This window comes from Numenius arquata, chromosome 8 (genome assembly GCF_964106895.1).
Source record: "Numenius arquata chromosome 8, bNumArq3.hap1.1, whole genome shotgun sequence".
In the NCBI taxonomy this organism is placed as follows: domain Eukaryota; kingdom Metazoa; phylum Chordata; class Aves; order Charadriiformes; family Scolopacidae; genus Numenius; species Numenius arquata.
The window spans coordinates 53191318-53215189 of NC_133583.1; the positions used below are offsets into that span (position 1 = coordinate 53191318).

The 23872-nt window shown below is 43.0% G+C and overlaps 1 protein-coding gene across 1 annotated transcript in view; it reads right to left on the reverse strand.

Moving 5' to 3' along the window:
* TRABD2B (TraB domain containing 2B) overlaps positions 1–23872 on the reverse strand; it is a 296015-nt gene that overhangs the window by 271581 nt on the left and 562 nt on the right. Inside the window, exon 2 of the mRNA XM_074152243.1 lies at positions 23269–23829. Coding sequence (XP_074008344.1) covers positions 23269–23829 — 561 coding nt within the window. The remainder of the gene's footprint in view (positions 1–23268; positions 23830–23872) is intronic.

Sequence of the window (23872 nt, forward strand, 5' to 3'; positions counted from 1 at the left end):
AGTTTATGTGCTCCATGAATGCTTCTCTCCATGACGCGCCCTGGTGGGATTGGACATGTCACAGCTCAACCAGTCAAGTGCAGGGAAAGCCAAATCATAGCTCTGCAGTGTTGCCTATTCTCTGCTTCAGGCCCATAGTGGGTATGGGGCAGCACCTGAATTAGAGCATCCCTGCAGGAACTCTATGCCAGGTCCCTCACAAGAACCCAGGCATCTGCAGATTACAGGAAAATGAAAACATCGCTCCCTTTTACTCAATTAACCTACAAATGGCATCAATTTGCCCCCTTCCTCTCTTTAGCCCTGGGCAGCACAAGCTGTCTCTGTGTCTGCACAAGGTGGCCATTGTAAGGAAGTGCCTTCTGTTCTCCATACAGATACGGAGCACTCTGGTAGCTGTGAGGAATGGTGGTTCCTACCTCACGTAAATGAGCTGGAACAAGGACCAGCTCATTCTTTACCTCAAATCAAGCATCCATGCAAACCCAGCAGTTCATCTTTATCATTAAATCAATCTCAACCAGAGCAGTATATTCAAAAGCCTCTGAAATTATTCATGTTTTGATATCCTTCTCCTTTTAACTTCCTTTCCTGTTCATAAAATGGAAGGAGGTGGATGAATTCTTCCATAGTTCATCTCCAGGTTCTTTCTTACCCCTGTGGGATGACAGGATTCTGTCTCTCAGCAGAAAGGGGCAATCAAGAAGCACCTCAGGTCACTGTGTTACTCCTCTGCCAGTTCCTCTGTGTCTAATAGCCACTGTTTTAGAACCATTCAGTGGTCTGCCTGTTGGCTACTTCCAGCTCCAGTCAGAGGACATGCAACCACAGATGGGAGCTTTTAAGGTCATTCTCAGGCTTGTCTTTTTGGAAGTGTTTGTATCTTCTGATTTTTGGAAGACTTGGAAAGTTCAGTCCAGGTGCACACAGTGAAATTCCAACAGGGTTTAAGTTTTGTTTTGCTTTCCAAGCCAAGATGCCTCTTCCTGAATGACTAAATGGAATAAACCTGTCTCTAAAATTTAGAGAGCACTGGCCGGGTGATAGAAGAGCCAGGAGCGCATTTCAGGAGGGTATTAATCTTTACATGCTGCCTGCAAACTACAAACCAAGATGCTCTGAGAAAACTGCTGTTCTCTAATGGCTACTGAGGGACACACCAAGCTCAACCTCCACTCCTCATGTCTCCTCTCCCAATGACCGGGAAAAACCCTGCCTACAGCTGGTTTCAACATCAAACCAAGAGAGAGCTGAGCTGTATTTCCCCTGTCCTGAGAGGGATACAAAATAACCCAGAAGTTAAACTTGACCTAATCTCTGATGGACTAGAGAACTGTTCCTTGCTGTTGCCAGTCCCAGGTTAAAGCCCTGACCACTACACCATTCTTTTCTGCTGGTGTGCCTGCTTTTCAGCTGGCTGGAAAGAAGGGGATTTTTGTCCTGCACAACTCCAAGAAGCCCCTCTGAGCCTTCGCCCCACCTTCCCCGTGTGCAGTCAGTTACTCAAAGCCTTGCAGGTCGGTTCCTGAATTTGGCCCTTTATGAATAGATCACTATGCTGGCTGCTCCCAGACGTACACAGCCAGTTGTATGTGGGGGAGAATCATAAGCAAGGGCAGGAATGCTTGTTTGGCAGCCTTTCCTGGCCTCCGAGTGTCTGCTGACTTTTCTCTTTTTTTTTTCTTCCTTTTTTTTTTTTTTATATTTTCGTCTCTGCCACCTAATTTTTAAGCCGGGTTTTGATCTTCTCTGCCAGTGTAAATCAGGAGAGTCGCTCCAGACTGACATCAAGTGGGCATGTGCACGCTGCAGAGCGCTGCTGCCTAACTATCTGGACATCATGCAGCAGATGGGAGTTGGGATAGGTCACCGCACATCTCTACCTGCTCTCTTATCCCCTCTCTGGATCAGCTGGGGTCTGTTCGGTGTCTGTTTAGTCAGCAGTCAGCTGAGAAATGGCAGGTCAATGGTGAAGAAAAGAAAAAGCTAAGAAGCCCTGCTATTTATATACAATCTTCATACTCTCACCCACTCTTTCCATATATATTATATCTTACCTCTACAATTAAAACACATTACTTAAGGAGAAGATAATATTTCACGCTGAAGAGTAAATTGGAAAGCTGTGTTTTTCATTTACATGAGTTAAACACACAAGGGACAGCTGGAATGGCAGTTACAATTAGACTACCCATTAGGATGCATTAGATGACATTAACCCAAGACCTCTCAGGTCCACCGCAAAGCTGTCGGGCTGCAAGGCAGTTTTAAAAGCAACCTAGAGCTTTAAAGTGACACTCATGTTCAGTGCAAACACTGAAAGGGATTTTTTTTCCTCTTCGTGACATGGCACACGATCAGTGTTGCTGCTTCCAGACTACAGGAGCTTGCTTGGCACTTCTTTTAAAGCCTTTATAAGGCTGAAAACAAATGCTGCAATAACCCTTTCACTACTGCAAAAGTATTCCAGAAATGCTATGCAAAGTGCCCCAGCAAGCACAGCCAGAGGAGGGTGTGACCAATCAGACACCCTTCCCAAACGCTGCTTATTCGTCTTTCCCATGCATGGTCATTAAAACTGGAAATTATCCATTTTCCTGGTAAAGAAAGAAAAAAAATACTGAGGCATCAAGCCACTGAAGAGCTACAGAAGCACTACTGCTTTTGTAATATCTACCATGGCTACTTATCTAGCTGTGATTTTTCTCCTGGGATCAAATTTCATGAGTCACCAAAGAAAGACAGACCATGAAACACCATTCAAATATTAAGAGACTCATAGGAAGCTTGAAACAAACTTAAACTCCAGAGCCCCTGCAACTCTAAGTACCTCCTGAGATTTCTCTTGTGTTATTTATTCACTGGATTATTAACTAAAAAAAGGGTGGTGTGTGGAAAAATGAAGCTGCTAGCTTGTATGTGGCTAGAGATCTACAGGGATCAAGAAGACATTTAAAAATACCAACATTTTTCTAAATGTCTCCTTAGCTATGAGAGGAGACTTGCCAATGGGAGATCATAAATGCTTTAAGGGAAAACAATCATTCACAACCAGATGCGCTGCTGAGACGTGTTTGAAGTCCCAGAGACCCTACCCAATCTCGCTTGCATCAAACTACCTGATCCTCTTGAAATCACTAGCAAGCTCCTGTTTGTAAGGCTGCAGAAAATCAGTCATAGCTTTTCACAAAAATGCTGAGTTGTCCATGTCAAGAAAATTATAGAAAGTCAGGCTATGGGCAGGAGGGGGAGAGGGTTAGAAAAAGAGAGCATTGTTTATGGAACATGAAAAGCTCCAGCGACACAATATATGGAATTCGGAGGGAAACAGGCCCTCCTTTCTTTCTGTACAATTCAAATAATTCCAATGGCAGGCTGGATATTCCCCGAAACGAGTTAGAAAAGCACAGGGCTGTCAAAGCAATTTAGAAAGGGAAAGTTGAAGTAAACATGGTGAGGTGTTTTTTTTTTTTTTTTTTTCTAAGCCTTAATGCTTGGAAGACCTGAATGTTACCCTACATAGTGTACGCTTTTCATAGAATAGAAAGAAGCATTAGCTGGAAATCCAGCCCAATGCAAGGAGACTGCATGGGCATTTAAGGAAAATGTGTGGCAGCGCCCCTAGATACGGTCTCAGTTCACGCATGATACTCCACATGCACACCGAGCTCTAACCTTTTTAAGGCAATCTTAGATTAAGGCAAAAATCCTTATGAAGTCCTGCTACTGACTTGGGAGTTGTCATCTTCTGTAACGACACCCTCCTACTCCTCCCGCGATGCTCTGGAAATCAGAAAGGCAGACAGACATTGCTCTCATGTTTATATGTTCATGAAGATGGAGACTGACCATTATAGAATCATAGAATCATAGAGTTGTCTAGGTTGGAAGGGACCTTTAAGATCATCTAGTCCAACCATCAACCTAACTCTGATAAAAAACCACCACTAAATACCCTGAATTCATACTTTCCATAACTCTGTCCTTGTTGCGACTATTGTGCCTCTTTATTCCAGCTGTAAGTAGGAACTAACCCCTGAATTTCAGGGACTCTTTGGACCTTTTGACTAATTTCTCCAGGAAAAGCGTCTTTCAGCCTTGTGCAAAGCCCATGAAGGACTTTATTCTCCTTTATTATAGAAAGATGGTTTCCAGCATTTTGTATGATTCAGTTTTCACTGTGAAAAGGAGAGGTAACAGAAATGACAAATAGTTCAGGACTATTTCTACTTCCCTACCTGTCCTTTTGATTTACATATATATATATATATAAAATTGAGATTTGATTATGATATGATTTTGAATAATTGGATCTAAACATACAAGACTAATGAAATCACAAGGCCTCTATTCAGCTGGGTCTAGAGCAATTATATCCAGTAAAACTGCTTGGTTATATACTTTATTCCTCTAAGGGCTTCTGTTCTTTAAAATACCACTTTCATGGAAGAGTTTCTATCAAACAGAAGAAAACTTGCACGCTTTGCCAATTCAGGGAGATAGTCTTGCTTACTTACCGTTTGAAAGACTTATTGCCTGGTAAGCAATCTTACCGGGACTCACTTGTTTAAATTATCTACATTAATGGATGACCTGCAACCTAAAGAAGTCAGTCTGGCTTTCTCTTGCATAAAGCTTACTGTCTAATTCACTCCCGACTTGTGTGTTGGAAGGGAATGGGGCTTGGTTTTCTGCTTTTCTGGCGCTGGTTAGCGTGGCTTTTGACTGAGAAGCTAAGAATCGCAGTCTGAGCTGCCTGTGTTACTTCTACACTACTTCTACAGAATTGGAAAAGTGGGAGTGTAAATTGGAGCATGGGAATCTAGGAACTAACCAAATTTTTTTTATCTTTAAATAGAAAATTTCCTTTGATAGTTTTAATTGCACTCAGGCAAACAACATGCTGCTGTTGTTTTTGGAGGTGGTGGCAATTCCACTTTAGAAGAGATTGGCTTGCTTGTTTCCATCGGAACACAACTTAAAGTATTTCTAGCTTTTAATTAGCAGGTTGGCAGCCTCCCTCATAACTCTTTCACAAATGACTCTGGATGTTAAGGCTTAGCATAAATCAATCTGACATGATTGCAATGAGCTCTGTAGAGCTCCTGACAGCCACGAGGTGTCTCTATGAACTGGTCCCACAAAGGATGTGAGTCTTAGTTAACAAACAAGACAAAATTGAAATTCCATCTCCACAGAAGCCTGTTTGTCCATAGTTGTGAAAATTTTCCCTAATGAGTGACTCCTAAAAGAGAGAGCATGATCTTGTGTATCATGACAGCTCTATCCAAATAACTGAGCAGTACTAATACCAGAGAAAATATATTTATGGAGCCGAAGAATGGTAAAACAAGGGACTACATCTGGAAGTAGTAAAGGAAAACCTTAAATATGTTAGGAAAAAGTTCCAACAGTGGAAGTCACTTAGACAAAGGAATACGTTGCTAGTTGAGAATGCATGAGGCAACGCTAGAAAGAGGTGCTTCAGAGATGAATTTTGAATTTTATCATAACAACACTATTTGGCTGTGTCATCAAGAGCATTAAAACCCATAGTGATTCTCAGAACTTGAAATCTCATAATCCAAAACCTACATCTGCATTTGGGCAGCAGCAAAGCATACAATAAATGCTTTCTGCACACAGCAAGGCATTAGGACCTAGAATACTGTTGAAATATAGGAAACAGAGCCTATGTCAGGGAGACGTCATTGTCCCAATAGTCACTGTGTCCAAGGAATTTTCCAACATGGACTTTTACTGACTGACTCTTTTAAACCTTATGCTGCACTTACCAATCAAATAAAACTAAGCATAACTGAAACAGAACAGGGAACAGATACGGAAATTGCTTTAAAACCAAGCAGCAAAGACAAACAAGCATTGCAAGCAGCCGGCTAAACTTTCAACTCAAAAGGTGAACTAGGCAGCCAATCTCCTTAGTGACAGAAAGAAGACACTTCTTGGGAGCAAAGAAAAAGATGAGGGACTAAAAGTCCAAACCATCGATCCATCTCTCCAAGTGAAAGGGTAAGGGTTGTCTGTGGTCAAAGGGTAAAGGCAAGAGATCTGGGTCATGTGAGCTATTAAGAATGAAGCCCTGGAGCTGCAAGAGATGCAAGATCTGTATTTATACTTCCACCTATTCCGCCTACACAATAAAAATCAATCTGTGTATGTGATTTCTATTTCTGAAATTAACTTCAAGCGAAGACAATCTAGGAGAGACCTCCCTGATGAAATGTTGAGGTAAAACCACCATGTCATGCCACCCATTTTGATCCAAAACTACTTCAAGAACAATATTTACATCATGACACTATTAAATGTGAGCAGAGATGGCATGATCTGACCCACCGGAAATCAGATGAAAATACGTATTAAGTTTCCTATGAGCAAGAATAACTCCTAAGCTCTAAAGCACTATAACTTTCCTGATATCTGTAAAGAACATATTCTATAGAGGTAAAGTCACCCTACAACAAACAACTTGCTAGTCAGGTATCCTGGAGTTGTGTTAGAAAGCTCCCATCAAGGAAGTATCTGAGGACTTTCTCTTTTGTTAATATATTCATCCAAAGCTGCCAAGAGACTTCGACCTCTGTTGCTTTCCACAGTTCAGCGGGGAACAACAACTGAATCTCAAGAAAAAAAGTTAAAAATTCAGTCTTTTCTATCTTTAATGTGTTGTTATGAACTAACAGCACAAAAATGTCCATTTAGGTCAGTCACCAGACTATTGTTTTGCTGATGAGACTCCTGGGTTTTTCTAGCTTCACTTTGAATTTGAAATTGAGACATTTGAAGGAACCTTTTTTTTCCTCAAAATACAATTAATTACATGAGCACTGTTCCTGTTTAAAAAAAGCATTTTACAAAAATAAATAGATCTAATATCTTGCCCATGAGAACCGAAACACAAAGGGCCACATCAGGATTGTCTCTGAGGTCCCAGACAAGTCTTGCCTTCTGCTAATGTGGCTCGTCTGCAAGCACAGCCCTTGATAAGTTTAGGGTAGTGCATGTAGAGCTCATGGGGTCCAGGCGGCCTAGCACGCTTCGTGGGTCACGTGAGGTATCTCCTTACATATGGAGAATGAGCAGCAGAAGAAAAAGTGATGGGCTACTGCTCTTTCAGAGCCTCATATACCCACCAAGTCTTTGACTCATCCCATAACATTTCTAGACGCTTCAGGTTTAATTTTCCTGGACTCTGCATATTGTTACTGATCACCCATTCTGCAGGCTACATCCAGCTGCTGCTGGAGCAGCTTTGCAGCTATTACACTGCACACTGGGCAGAGCAGCCACAGGAGGTGAAAGGACACTGGTGTAACTGTCCCCCTTTTCCATTCCCTCTGCCTTGCAGCTGCGTCCATTGCATTCCACTCCTAAATCATGGGCTGACACAAGAGTCCTTGCCTTGAGCTAACATCTCTCCACTGCAGTCTCAATGGTCCTATTTTGCTGTAGATTGAGTGGAGGCACTGCTAGGTGAGTAGATACCAGCACTGTGTAAGGCACAGGTAATAGAGCCCAGAAGGGAACCACAAAGCCTCAGTGGGACTCATTGGCCACATGAAATACTAACCTCCTGGTAGTGATGAAGGCTACCAAGAGAGGGCTAAAGTTTGAAATGAACAACTTTTCTTCACAGGACTAAGGGACTGGTTTGGTTTATATTGTCTAGAACTGCCTCATTTTCTAGGGCTGGAAATGGCTTTTACATGTTTACATGTTTATTAAGAACTTTCATGCTGTCTCTAAATTGAGGTTCAAATCTGGTAATGGCCAACTCAGGATATTAAAAAGTGACAACAGGTAAACTGAGTCACTGCTGGCTAATTCTTTACAGCCTGTGGCCTGAACTACGTGCGAATCAATGGCACCTCTTGCATTAGGACAAGCTGAGGTAACCTGAGTTAGCTTCAATCCTCTGTGCCTTACACTTGGACAACCCTTTCCTCTTCATAGACTCCTCACAGAGTGCCATGATTTACACTAGAAATGCACAAGGCAGATGGGGGTCAACATTATTCTCTCTTTACAAACTAGGGGTCCTGTTCAGGGATGCTTGCCAACCTGGTGGATGAACCCAGTCAGCCTTGGGGCAGATGAGTTCTCGTGAAGAGGAGGAGAACTAGACAAACGAGACCAAGGACATACTCTTCCATTGATCCCAAATGTGGCGGGGAATTCAAAGGGCTTCCGACAAGAGGAAAGGCACGTTTGCTGAAATAAAAACAGTATTTTTACTGTTTTGATAAGCACGATGGATGATAAAAGGTCTTGGAAGGCATTTACTCTACTTCACACTGGAGTGCTGCTAAAGCCAGCATGGCAAGAGACTGTAACCCTGTAAACATATGTTGTGTATTAGATTCTGATCTGGCAGCTTGCCTTAACTTTGTTTTTTCAAGGCTCCAGTGAGTTCCAAATACACTTCCATGTTTGTATTCCAGCAAATGAGCGAAAGGCAGAATGCTTGAGCGATGGGGACCCTGGAATGCACTGGACTATAAATTAGCAAAAAAAAAAAGCCTCCATTAGTGTTGGCACATCAGGCAGAGGATGACAAAAATATCAGTAAATTCTTTTTTGTGTCCTTTTCTCCCAGTTTTTTCTTTTTCCAGTGTGCACTTCACAGCTGCTGAGAACTGTGACAACTTTAGTCTCCTCTATTTTAAGTATCAACAACGACAGAGGTGACAAGGGAGCACCTTCCTAGACAATTTCGTTACTCCCAACTCCACCAAAAAAACACCCCACAGAGCACCCTCTCAATAGCAATTAGTCTGGGTCTCTGTAGGCACAGACGAAGAAATTCTTTTGAGAGGCGTTTTAGACTGCTCAGGATAGAGAGTTCCGGTTCATATAAACAAATACTGTTACAAGAGGCAGAGTTGATACGGATTTATGCAAGGAATGTATAGACTGAATAAGCAATTTGATAATTAATGGAGTTGACAGGCACTTTCTAACAGTACACAAGTATGTGCAGCCTGAATGGTTTCATATACATGCAGATCCAAAGACAGTATTAATTTTTAACCCATTTTATACCTAATCACTCAGAGGAAGAAAACGTATGCATTTTTTTCCTCTTGGGTATTAATCTTGACCTCCCAAAGCCTGATTATTGGGAAATAAATCCTTTGCACTTTGTACTATTGCAGACAACAAACCCACAGATGTCTTGTACAGGATGATTTTTTTCTTAAAGATTGTCTGAAGAACGAACTTTTGATTACTTTATAGGCATTGATTACTTCTTTTATGTCCCACACCTTAAATGCAGCAGTTTTGCTCTTAACAAAAACTGAGAGCTTAGCTGCACGAGTTTGGGGACTTTCTGAAGAGACCCTCTTGTCTAATACAGAGTTCCTTCTATTATTAGCTTCCAAACTAGCCAAACCACTGCTCCTACAAGCCCAGCTGCAGAAACTAAAGACGTCTTGAGCAAAGCATTGTCCCACCTGGCAGGAGATCATGGGAATTCACTGTGCCTGGAAGATACTGTGACATTTTGAACTGCACAGGGAGAAAGGAGTAGTATTATAACTGCTCCCACACAGGAAGGAGCTGCTCAGTGTTTTCTCAGTCTGGAGCGGGTTGAGAGATGAAGCCTTCACAACTTTACCCTTCTTAGGATCAGGAAGCAGGCATTTAACACATTTGTTTTACGGCCTCATACCATAGACAATATAAAAATATTCTAAAGGTTGCCCCCACAATAACCACCTATGGAAATAAGACTTGGTCAGTCTTTCCTTACCTATGTCCACTTCTTTAGCGAGGAAATAAATAGCCAAACCAAGCTGCCCACTTTCTAAGGCCCATGTCCTCCATAAAGGCATTGAGAGAATGGAAGGGGCTATACGGTAGCACGTTGTCAACGGTCATACTCAAGATGTAGGTAATTGCAAAATACCTATTAAATTACCTCAGTTCTCCAGCAAGAGGTGGCTGAACAGCCGTATGGAGTTAGATCTGAGGTGTTTCAGGCCCATTATTCTGTCTAGCCAATAGCTAAGAGTAGGTGCCTAAGGAAGAATATATTAAATATATCCCCTGGTAAAAGCCATGTAGATGGGGCACAATTCTGCCATCCTGTTCGGAACCCAGCAGAAGGTCAACATGCTACAGCTAATCAAACATCAAATGACACACTGCTGTATGCTAACAGCACACAACCCCAACCCCAGCTGCAGCTGGCTTTGAAGAAAGGTGCAATGCCTTCTGCATGGATGTACACGCCGAATAAAGTCTTTTAAAGCATGTGAGAACGAAAGCTGTCATCAAAATGTACTGAGCAATTATGGGTTGAAGGTTGAACTATTATTACTTCATGCCCTCCCATTCCCCTCCCCTCCAGGGTGGGAAGAAGGGGGGAGGATTATTCATTTGTATTCAAGCACTTCATTAATGTTTATAAGAGAATCCAAACATGCAAGCAAAACAAGGACGAAACACTCGCGCCAGACGTGTGATGCGATAAATGTCACTGGAGCAAATATTTAGATCTGTTTACAGAGAGGCCTATTAAGTCCTTTTTGAAAAGCTGTGCAGTGTTGTGGCTTGGTCTCTGCCTAGCAGCTCCAGCGTAAACACATGGAAGATGGCTAAGTCTCTCTCTCTCATTTTGTTATGACATCTGGAAACCTAAGGAGGTTGGGAGAAGCCAACTGGCTGCCCTACTGCGATGTCGAGCAACAGGGTCTGCTCATTGAATGATGGCAGGACATGCAAAGTGGAACTGCTGAGTTCTCCAGCCAGCGCCAAGACCAGTGGATTTTCAACACAATAATCAATCCCTCAACAAAAGCTGTTGCAACACAAAAGCCTCTGGTTCATTGCTAATGATGCAATTCTGAGCTCTCTGCCATTTTCAAAGATCAGTTGGGTTTGAGAAGATCAGTTTCATTACAGATTAAAATAGGGTGCAAAGTCGGGTGGAGCTGCTCTGTTCGCCAAGGGATGGAGATGTGTCCCATAATCCCTCGCTTGAAGAACTGTAGATTATGGACTTTGCAGTCAGCCTAGATTTCTGTAGATGTCCCCTTCACATCACCATCTCATTGACTCTCGTCCCTCCACATACAAGTATTTCTTTTTCTAAAAGTATTAAATTAAGTTGAAAGGGATAAGAGAAATTTATAGATGGATGAATCAGTCTTAGCCCCTGATGTAATAACATATTTGGGATATTTCGGCTTCTGAAGTCATGCCTCAGTTTCCAACACATTATGTAAGGCCTACAGACATAAAATTGTCCTATACGTATGTATTAACGATCCGGGCTCCTTATCCAGATGCCCAAAGTGCTTCTTTTCTGTTTGGAAGAACTGATGCTTGGACCATATGGATGTACAGGACTCTGTACAGTGATTTCTAGCAGTGCTGGCCGAACAAGGAAAGGGAAAGCTACATCAAAACACTTTCAGTTTGAAACTCTCCTTCTGACTGAGTGAGTTTACTTCACTTTTTACATAGCATCAAGAATTCAGCCTGAAACCACAAGTTACTCCACTCAGTCTGCTTTTTAATCCTATCTAAATCACAATTAAATTAGAAGAGTATTGACTAACTTTTTTTCCTTCCTAATTCTCTTAATGAATTGTTTGGCTACACAAAACTCCTGTCTACGTAAACCAGGGACCACAGGGATACAAGTTTGGGTTCCAGATTCAAGGACTGCATACTTGTTTAATTTGTTTTAACGGGAACGGCAGTGAGCTTTATCTCAGAGAACAAAGAATGGGTGCCAAGTCTTTTGGGGATTCTCCCACTGGTATCTTCAAAGCTATACTCCAAGGCCTAAACGATCTTGGCAAAACACACCCCTTCCTTCCCTGACCGATAGGGATGATGCATTACTAGACGTGACAGTTGCTAAGCTTGTTTTTCTCTTTAAAAAAAAGTAAGAAGGCTCTGATAATTTGGTGTGTTGGAAAAATGGGAAAATGGATGTGACCACCCAATCGAACAGTAAATAAAAGTTGACTTTCCCTACTGTATAACGGGGATCGATCTTTTCAGACCTAAACTTCCAAGAGGAAATTTTTTTCTGGCTGACTTTTCCTTTTTAATTAGTCTCCCTGACTAATTCTTGCAGAAAATGCATGACAGCTTAGTGGCTTGGTCTCAAACCATGGTCCCTTCCATGACGCTACATTCAGATGTACTCCCTGCTCTTGCTGTGTTTTACTACCCTTAATATACCAGGCTCGTTAGGAGTGCCAGGCTTTGAAACCTTGTCAGTAGCATGCTGAACATCCACAGGAAAGAAAGAGGAATCCCTTCCCCTATTTATTTTAGCTACCTCCTGCTCCTCTGCTTTAGAGCTAACCCTTGGGGTTATTTATGTTGCATGACCTTGAGATAAATGGCATTTGGCAGGCTGCCGGATGACTTTTTCAAATCAAACGTTCTCAGTTTCCCCCAGTAACAATGGGAATAATTCCTGGATGCCTTTTTGGGGGTACTTCTTCCCATCTTGTTGCCTGCTATGGAGTTCTTTGGTAACTACGTCAGGGTTGGTGAACTTTAGTTTGACTTTCCTGTTAGATGCAAGTACCAAGTGGTGTGTGTGGTTTTCTTCTGTGGTTTGGTGTGTGTGTGTGTTTTCTCTTTGTCTCAGAGCGCCTGCACTGCTGGTATTAGAGCTACAATTGTTCTATATAAAGCAAAGATCCCTTGAACGATCTGCCAAAGGCTTTATCTCTGAACAATCTTTGTCTGTACTTGCTTTGCTGTTAACCAGTTTTGACTCTTCTCCGTAATGGCTGGAGTTGCTTTGCCTTAACTGATATATATCAAAGAGAACTGCTAAAATTAACTGCTCATGAACTGTGTCCAGGATGTTAGATTAACTCATCTAGAATCCTTCAGTGAACAAACTGATTTATGATGTGTTATGACATTGTTACTTGATGTGTTGCACAACAACTCAATTTTAAAAAATGAAGAGTGCGCCATTAATAAGAGATAAATCTTTCCAGTGTAATTCAAATGAATCTGCAACAGCTTTAGAGAGAGCGTGATAAGGGATCTTGTGTGGGTTTTGGTGATTGTGTTTTGCATTCCTAGGGATATCTTCCAGTGGGAACTCTTTGTCAGTAATGACAAAATCCATCCAAAATATGCCAAAATATGACACCTTTTGGGAAATTACAGCTCTTTGTACTTCCCAAGACACAAAAGGGTACTACTACAAGTGATTCTCAACAGCTAATACTTTCAGGTTTGAGAATGTACACCAAGCGTGCCCAACTACGCTTTCTTTCAACTTCAGAGCCCTAATTTGCTGAAGTCTCTACATGGCACATCCCTTAGAAGCTTATCCAGTCATAGTTAACGCACAGAAAGTGCTCAAAGCAGCCAGTTTCTTTCTCAGAAAAAACATACCTTTATACATTAAGATATAAATATAGTATCTTTTTAAAGCAAGCACTATTCCATTACTGGAACATGAACAACTGTAAATACTGACCTTAAGTTATGAAGTTTCTAGAGCATGTTTCAGATGCATACATGTTAAAGGCTCAGGTCTCTCTGGATACCCAGCTTCAACAAAAATGCCTTTGAAAGTGAGCTTGAATTATACACTGTACAGTATGTCTCATTTCACAGCCAAGCCACTTGAGTTAATAAAGAAAATCCTCCCTGGCCTCACACAATTAGCCTGGGTAAAAAGCCAGTCAGCACAAGCCTGCATACAGCGACAAAGCCAATCCATGAAGTTGAACAGTGTTTCATGCCTGCGAGTGCCGGCTGCCTTGACCCTCTGAACTCCATCCCGTCACCAAAAGACCTGGATTATTTCAGGACCAGGTATAACCTGGTCTCATGGCCTGATGCTTACACCCTTAAGCAAAGAAAATACCTCCCTGGTGTTCTGCAAATAGAAAGGTGAAACACTGAAAGAACTCAACCCCAGTTTGCTTGCAGCTGTCTACCAAGGAAACATCCCAGTTGCTTGAAGGCCCGGCCATATTAGAATTGTTCTGGCCATAACTTGGTACTAGAAACTTGAGTTCGATTCTTCATCTTAGTGAGTTACTTCCTTCACCAAGCAACTAATGAGCTTTTTTGAGAATGTTCTTTCTACCTTTTTCCTGTATTAATCAGGAAAGAAAGTCATTATGAAAAAGAAGGGCTTTCTGTATAGTTAACTCTTATTAAAAAAAATCATTTTGAGGCCCTTTAACATACTTGAGCCTCTCTTGCTCTTGCGATATCCCCCCAAAAAAAGAATTACCTGAGCTTGAAAGCAAGTTACAAGTTAGCATCCCAGTTGGCTCCAAGTATGTCAGAACCCGCTCCTCACATGGTGCAAGGCTTAGCTCTTTTCCAATTAAGAGTTCCATGATGATTTTACCAGTGCTTTAGAACCATTGGGATGAGTCCCATCAAACTTCACTGCTGGAATAACATTCCTCTTGATGATTTCTAAAATTGCAAATCAATCACATGCCAGAAATACAAAGACCTTTCAAAAAGTTGGGCATGTTTCTCAAATCACCCTTTTGCCCTCTCCCCCTCTGCCGACTCTGTAAACTCCTATACCGTCAGCATTTTGTCTCACATTTAAATAAATATTCCCCGTCACTATTATGCTGTCACCTGTAATAGGAAAAGCCTGCAAGAAATCAAAGGAAAGCAAACTTTGTGCGGTGGCAGAAAGTGTACAGAGAATAATCAGTCTTCATTGTGATTGTTAACAAAAGTGAGGGAGCCTAATGGAGACCTTGGATTTAATACAGTCTCTAAAATATTGAGGGGATACTTCCAAGACATAGAATCTCCTACTTTAAAGAAATATTTTCCCTGTGTTCCTCGTAAGTTGACTTTTATTAAAATGGAAAGAGGTCTGAAAGTAACTTGAAGATTTGCTTCCTTTTCCTCATTCCTTGGCTCACAAAGGGAGCCTGAGGAATATCGCTTTGCTCTATGAAGGCAGCTTCTCTTTTTCATGTATTGGCGATATCTTTATCTCCTGATGAGTGCCCAAATACAAGGGTCCAGGTAGAAGAAGCGAGTCTGATGAAATCTGGGGAAAACGTAAAGCATTTAGTATTATTCCCTTGTGTGGTTACAGCTACCACGTTGGCTATGACCAAATTGCTAGCTTTTCTCTATGTGCCCATCTCAGTGAACTCTGTGATTTTGCAGGGATACCCAAGGAGGAAGAACTTCTGGATTGGAATTTATTTGAAAGGTTTCGTAACTTCCACATTAACTGAGCCCAGGAAAAAAAGAAATCAGAACACTTTCTTTTTTCTTTCTTTACAACTCTTTCTCTATTTGCCAATAGGAGTTTCTGGGAACAGTTCAGTGTTATCCCTGGCTTCAAGGGATACTCTGGAATGAGTACAACCTATAGGATGTGATTCATACCAATGGTCTTTGACATCTAACACCACTACCCACTGGCACTGCAATCCTCCTGATTTTGAAGAAGTCAGTAATAAAACTCCCTTTTGACATCTGCAAGACTCTTCAGGCCTCAGTGTTGTTGCCGTGCCTGGACAGAGGTGATCAGCAGTGGTCCGCTGATTATAAATCCAATTATAATATTTCAGAGATGATGATTTCTTCAGGCATAACTGGCCTATGGGAGTCTACGTACGATGAGAAATGGGGTGTCTAGGCCTATGTTAAATGACCCTCAGAGTGGAAAATCTAAGGTCTTTGATCTCATTCAAACTAAAAATACTTTTGCTAATGAGCCTCCTCAAGTCATACAACATCCATCCCAAAATGCTGAACACATGGTTTTAATTTACAGTTTTTAGCAACTTTCATTTATATTGTGCTAGAAGTCCTGAAATTACTTGCAGCAGAAGCTCTAAAAATTGGAAACCCAAATGGCAAGGACTGCTGTTGGAATAATTAGTGATAAAAGTAGCAGTCATCTGTGCTAATTCCTGCTTGAGCTTCTGACACAGGTATTAACCGTGTCACTTGTAATTCTCTGTGCATTTAAATGACAGCTAGATCCAATAAACAGTAACAATGACACAAGGCAGCTATAATGTTCTCTTGAGCACCACAAAAAGCAAATTCACGGAGATGAATGAGATGCCATAACTACTAGCTGTTGTGACGGATGCAACCAGTCATGCATTTTAGTTGCATATCTGTTCCTGCTCTGCAGAGAGTACAGCCTTGTTCCAATTCCCAACTGAGCTGCTAAGTTCAAACACCGATACCTGCAGTTTTCAGCTCTGCAGGCACCAGTTTAATTTTTGGTGTCTCAAGCAAGCTGGAAACCATAATGCTTTATGGGTTATAGAAAGAATATTAGGTTCACAAATTGTTGCAGTGTTCAGAAAAATCTCTTAGTGACTGCACCCTATAAATAATTTGAGAGGTTCAGAAAAACGCTGAAGTTTTGTGATCAACCCGCAGTGCTTTCTGTGGATTTTAAGTCTGGTAGCATCTAGGATCTGAATTGCTTGTTGTCTTGGAAGAAGGTTTCGGGAAAGTACGTGGACACAAGGCAGATATGTTTCTCTGCAAAACAGGGCTCCTGTAATGCTGACTCTTAAAAGTTAAAAAAAAAAAAGAAGTTTCAAAACCAGTGCTTGTTGCTGAAAATCTCCAGTTTTGTGATATCCTAAACACTGTGTTCTGGGTAAATTATTTTACAGTCCCTCATCCAAGTGTGCAGGGAACCCCTCTAACAGGACCAAAAGATGAAAGAAATCACACCAATTTCATGTGGCTCAAGCACTAACTCTGTGATTTCTTTTGCCTTTTACCTGTCTCATCAACTCCTAATGACAGTGAAGAGATTAATAAGTGTTTGCAGTGTAAAGCCTAGCACAGGGGAAACCTGTTATTTTACAGTAGGTCCCTCTGAAGTTCCCAAATATACTTTGCCAGGCGCCCTGCCGCCGATCTCCATCTCTGCAGGAGTGCAGGGGGAATGAGTGCCCTTGCTTAACATCATTTCTGGCCTTTTCAATACAGGAACCTCTGACTAGCCTGAATGATGTGGGCTGGCTTTATAACGTGGATTGCTACTCACTAGGGAGCTGAGGGGAGGCTGTTAAAGACTTTCTGAGGACTGTAGGTTGCACTATACTTGAAGTTGAGGTTTTTAAGGTCAATGGTTCGTTCTGTTTATAAGCAAAGCACTCTGGGCATGGGGCAGGATCCTGACTGTTGCTGCAACAGCATCAGAAACTGACAGCTGGCAACAAACAGAGAGAAAATCATTGCTGTGGAAATAACGTTTACAACAGAGGGGTGTATTTTGCACTTACTGGGTGAGCAACTTGGAGGTGGCAAACTGCTCCAGGGGAGATCCCACAGGGATTTGAAAGCAGCATTAGTGCCTCAGTACAGGGATGGATTTGGGTCAAATGTCCGTCTTCTGATCCCCTTCCCTGAAGCAGAGCTGGGGGAGTGAATCTCCTCCGGGGAGCGAGGCATGTGCCTGGCTGCTCCCCGTGCCCCTCACCCTGCAGGGGAACCAGGGCTCCCTGCTGCCAGGACCAGGCATCGCTGCAGCCAGAGGGACCCCGCTCTGACCTCAACTCACCTCTCGCCACACACACAGAAAAAAGACACGGCCAAATTCTGCGATTTGACCTCTACACCTCGGTAACGTTCAGTTGCCTCAAATACAGTAGGGACTCCCTTGAGTGCCAGGCTTGTTCACCCCTGTTTTCTGGGGATTTATTCCTTTCAAAGCCCACCTTACAAAGATGGAATTCCTGCCTAAAACCGACCACAAGCAGCACCCATAGTTTTGCAAAGAAATCGACCAATAGAATCCTCTTCTGATCTCCTCATGGGTGGCAGGAACACCTTTCTTGGGCTCAGGTCTTACCAAGGGAGGTGTGAAGGATCAGACGGAAAGGAAGGGCTCATACCTAACCTGTTCTAAAAACACTTCTTGCAGTTCTATACACAATAAATACAAAAGATGAATTGCCAGCTGCCCCTCGAGCCATCGTTAACCGACTGGCTTTTTTCTTAATAGGCATCAAATGCCAGGGTGGGCCTTTCAAGGGGGCTGTGGTGAAGAAGCAGACAGTAACTGCCTGTAAAGAGCAAGACGTACAGTGAGTTACAGCTATAAAACGTCAGCTGGAGATCCTTTCAGGTGTTACTGTGACTACTGTAGTTTTAATACCTGCATAGTTTCACCCTCCAACAGTTCCCCTGGTAAAGACGTAAAGCAGCTCCACTAGTATTCAAAGGGAGTTAAATGGAAAGATTTCTGTTTCTGCTGCATGAATTTCTACCCCAAGGTTAATTCTACTGGGGGGAGTTTTTTTACCCCAGCGTGCGGGGGGCTAGGGGGTGAAGGAGGTGATAGTTTAAGCCAGCCAGCTGAAAATTATATGCACAATGTATAATCATGTATAACCAAAGCTTTTAACAGCTTTTATTGCAACAACATTCAGCAATGGAAAAACAGATGATACTGAGCTATTTCTGATGACGTGTGCCCTTTTCATGAAGCCTGAATTTTTTTAAAAGCAAAAAGGCACAATTTCTATTAGGCAAAAACCGCTTTTCCTATAAAAAATAAAATAATAGAAAAAGTCAATAATACTGCCTCAAATTCATTCTCTAAGCAATCCTGCCATTCTCTAAGCAATCCTGCTTCAGCAGGGGAGTTGGACTAGATGATCTATATGGTCCCTTCCAACTCTAAAAAAATTCAGTGAAATTCAGTGAAATAAACTACACAGACCGTCAAAAGTCAACTAGCTCTGAAACAGAGCCCTTTAATCCGGTTCGGAATACTTTGAGCCTGAGTCTTTCATTAGTATAAACAGGCAAATTTCCCATGAAGTCAGCTGTACCGGTCCCTGTCAGCTCCCAGAGTCCCAGCTTTGTGATCACAGGAACGTTTAATTTTTCAGGTGGACAGGGGAGATGGACTAGCAAGTCGAGGCTGTGGCCCTGTCTATATATTACTGCGTCATGCTGTTTTGCCACTGAAGGTCCAGCTCCAAGACTGCAGATCTGTCAGTGACCAAACGTGATGGACCACCCATTGGCCTTTTATTAACCAGCACTTGTTCCCCCTCTAATCCTATCACTAGAGTAATCAAAGCTGCCATGTCCCAGGGTTTGATGGAACAGCAGGACCTGGGAAATGAAGACTGATTTTGTTAACAAAGTCATTCCTGCCTCTTGAATGCTGTCTCATTGGTAGGAAGCAGGAGACGAGGTTTATTTGTGCAGAGAATGAGGCGGCAAAGAAATGAAAGGGGAAGAATGGTGAAGTGTGAAGTTTAATCTGGCACGGTCTAAAGTTTCTTTCTTTGAGGCTGTCTCTGATCCAATCAACACTGGTTTGATATTTAACATCTCCCCCTGCAGTTGGAAATGATACAGGCCGGAGAAGATCTGAGTCAGGGCTCCACAAGCCCGGACCAGAGGAGGCAGAGAAAAGGGGGTGCCAGCGGCTGCTGTCTGGCCTGACAGCTTCCCCCGATGACAGGTCAGGACAGAGTCCGTCCCTGACACAAAATTCCCCTCACAAACCTTGGGATTCAGAGAATCTGGCACAGGCTGAATGCAGATCCTCCCTGAAGACAGCGAGGTCGGAATGGGAGAGGGATTTTATTTCTAACTTGCAGGAAGGGATATCGACGCTGTCTCGGTCTGGGGATCCCGCTGAGAGACAGGACCAAACACAAGCAAGAGCTGCCACCCATCTCCCCAGGGAGGAGCAGCTGGGGTAGAGGAGTAGGACCTTCCCTTTGCTGACTACACAGGCTCCTGGTGGGGAGGTAGTGCATCCCGAGGGTGCTGAGCGGTGGTCCCACCACAGCCCTGGGAGATCAGGGTGGACACAGATGGACCTGAGTCACTGTCACCATCCTCCTTGCTCCAACAACAGTGTACGTCAGTCTGGGTAGAGCTTTTCACCACAGATTTGTGCGAGGGTCACAAAGAGGAGGGAAAGCTTTACCCTTTCCCGAGCTGGCTCTCGAAGGATGCATGGACAAGTCCTCATGGCCTGTCATGGTGCCAGCTGCAGTGCCTCTGCCAGGACCCCAACAAGAGAAAGCCCTGAACACCATCCATCCCTCACTAGCTCTTCTCAGTCCTGTCCCACCTGATTTTGCACTTTTCTGGCCACTCTGTAAATAAAAATCTCTGCTGTCAGAGAGAAAAGCTGTCTGGTTCCCCTTCTTTACGTGACTCTCCGCTCCCTCTGTCCCACCTCCAGCAAAATCCCTGAAACTTTATACACCAAGAAGCAGGGAAATTTCAACCTGACCTGAACCTGATCTGAGTTCCCCTCTTGCCAAGCTCCCAAACCAGACTTCTGCTGTGATTCAGACACCTTGCCACCAGCTATACAATACCAAGAACCCGGACTTTGAGTGACCGGCATCCCAGAGGGAGTGAGGATGCTCCCTCCTCCGCCATCCCTGCGGGAAAGCAGCCGGTCATCAAGAAAGGAGGGCGATCCCAGCAATCCTGGTTTGGGAATGCGCCACTGAACACTGAGCAGAGATTTCCTAAACCATTCTATGATTCTATTTCAGGGGGAGCGGAGCACCAAACTACAAAGTTTCTGGGTTTACAATAGAAAACAATGCGCCCATGCTCTACCTGCAAGAGCTGGCTCTCCAGGAAGCAGCTAATTATATGAGCCACCTTAATCTTTTCATCCGGCTAAGACAATCAACATTTCAAAGCGACGCACAGAACGTTTCAAAGATCGTTCCTGGTCAAAAATGCAAGTGTATCCGCTTTCTTTCAGAGCAGATCAAAACCAAGTACCACACCAGGACCACTCCTAGATTTCCTCCTCCTCACGGTATCAGATTAACTGATTTGGTGCATGTAGTCAGATTAAATATTTGCAGTAGCACAAAGCTGCCTTTGAGGGGAAGAAGTAAAAGAAAAAAAAAAAAAAGCTTTTTTTCTTTTTTAATTTGCTTAGGGCAAAAATACTGGACTTTGGGGACGGAGGAAACAAAAGCATTGACATGATTCAGCAAGGCACAGTTTTAAATGTTGAATTCTGAATGCAGAAATTACGTGCAGTATTCCCGTAACAGTAATGCTGAAAACAGGTAAAAACTGCTGATGCCCTTAGCAGATTTGGGACTGTAATTTATCACAGATGTTCTCATCAAACTGTGCAAACACGCTACAAGACAAAAGCGGCTCAATTTCTGATTGCCATTTTAGTGTGTTTTAATTACGTGTTGCTTAAGGAAGGCTCCAAGACCTGAAATTGGGAGGCAAAACCTAGCAATAGTAATCCACTCCACTGAATTAGCACAGTAATACACCAAGCAGTAGGACTGCCAGACGGTGTGATAACGTTACAAATTACTATTGTTAAACAACTAGCCAGGTGTCAGGATGCATGAAATCTAGAGGAAGCAAGAAAATAAATATCTGGTTTGTTTTGTTTAGTTTTGTCTCATGTTGTTCTTGTGGCCTTGTTCCCAGAAAAAGCTTCAATCTAGGAAAAATCTCCCTGAAGACTGATCTACTTCAGCAGCGATGTCAATTCTCTGCAATAATTACAATGTTATGTATTTTTTTAATCAGCACAAACTTTTTGCATAAATGATTGTCCTTTACTTGCCAATAGCAGTAATACCTTTGCTGTTATTTTTAGATTATTATTCTAGCAAAACAAAAGGGAAATTTTTGTTTCCACTTAAAATTTAGAGAATGAGAGAAAAACAGAACTATGGTAAGAGCAGCAGAGAGTTTTGTACTCTGTCCCTTTTCCTTTCTCTGTTGCGCTCGCTCACTCTCTTTAAAAAGAAAAAAATGTAATATGATTCATATTTAAAAGGCTTCCAAGTGGTACATTTAACCAAGTGCTTTCTTGTGCTTGATTCTAACTGCCATTTTTGACCTAATACAACCAAACACTATTGGATGTCTGGAATGGTTAATTATTTTTACCTCACCTTAAAGAAGGGGTTCAACAGAGAGGACAGGCACTTAAAACTTTCAAACAGAACAGGGTAAAACGAATTCCTTGTTTTGCGTGTGTGTTAATTAATGCAAAGGTCCTGAGGGTCTTTCCTTTAATTATATTTGTTGATACACAAGAAAATCTATCCAACCGCGTATGCAACCAATCTTCTCCTCTGAAGGCTGTACGCAGAGTTAGACTTCTATTTGAAATATCGGATAAACTAAATGTTAGTGAAAGCCAGACTTTCTCCCCTTAAAACAGTTCCCACTAGACTTCAGGGGAGAAGGGGCTGAAGGCACTCTAAGGACATTTTAGTCACACGAAAGATCAGTCCTTTAATCCTTATTCCCACATCACCAAGATTTTTTTTCCTCAAACTAGGACAGTAAGATAAAGCTGGAAATAGGCTGATCCCAAACTAATGATGAAAAGCAGGTTAAAACAGAAATATCATAGCAGTAACTGACACCATCTTAAATTTCCCCTGGATTATTTGTTTTCTTCCACACACATTCATTTCCTGAATTTCTAGTAAATCTGATTTCATATAAACAGTTTCACAAAGCAAAGTCAATAGCTGTGACTGTGTTCCTGATTAATCCACTGAAATGAAATAGATTGCATGGCTTAGTACTTGGTTGTTTAAAGCTAAATCCACTGAAAGAATTCTGGAGTCCAGTTACACCAATAACTTTTGTTTCTTAATCTACATCCTTTTCCTTTTGCTGAACTTTACCTGTTCTAAAATTTAAAAAATCCATGCAGATTGAAGACTTAATTTCCCCCAGTATGTGAGGGCAACGTGAGCCAGTTTGTTTTGACCTGGAGTGACTACTAAAAAGATGACTGACAGTTTGCACGTACTTAGATCTATTTGAACAATGTTGAAGTTTCTTTTTTCATTGTTCAAGTTTCATCCTCTTCCTGACAAGTACCACAGAGCTGCTTTACTTGAAAAACAAGCAAACAACAAAAAAAATAAAAAAGAAAAAAAAGGACTTTTTTCCCAGCTCCAGGACAGGACGGGAGGCGTGGAAGTTTCCCTTACAAGTGGCAAGCTATCGGACACACGCACTCACACCCTGGACGTTTGCCTCTCAAATGAGTAATACACATGATAAACCCACAGCACTCGCGGCGCACATTGCAGGTTTTTTCGCAGGCAGCATGGATCGGTGTGATGGAGAATGGGCAGCCCAACGCAAAGGCCGCTGGAGCCCACGAGTGACCCACCTTGCTGCAACGGGCTTGGGGTTCACCCCCAAAAAACCATCAAAAAGCCAGGAGAACTGCCCCCACCTCCTGGGATAAGCCATGAGGCCCAGAAGCCTCCTTACCTGGGAGAAGTTGAGCCCGTTCAGCGGGTGACACTGCTCCTCCACCCTCTCCACCGCACCCGTTGTCTTCTTCATCCTCTCGGCCTCCTGGGCGAGGTAGAGATCGAGCACCGGCACACCTCTGGAGCGAATGTCCGTCTCCGTCAAGGAGTTCACCATGAGCATCACCCAGACGGGCCTCTTGCGCTCCCAGTTGCCAGCGATGGCGTTGAAGAGGTAGTCGGCGTAGAGGCCTTTGCCCCGCTGGTCCGGGGTCATCCAGTGGGGCAGCATCAGCTTGATGTAGTCCAGGTGGCGTTTGAGGCGGCGGTACAGCTCCCGGGGCAGCACGTCCTGCAGGTTCTCCCCGTGGGGCAGCATCTGGCAGCTGGCCAGCCCAGAGATGGTGTAGGGGTCAGTGAGGTCCAGCTCGAAGTAGACGCTGGAGCTGGCGTGGAAAGCGGCCTTGGAGTTGTCAGGGATGAAGTCCCACACCCGCGTGTAGGGCACGTGGATGGTGCCAAAGAGATAGGCGGGGGGGTCACGGCGGATGGTCCAGAGGAAGGAGTTGAGCTCTCCTTGCTGGGGGGAAGGACAGCAGAGGTCGGTCAGTGTCGGAGGGACA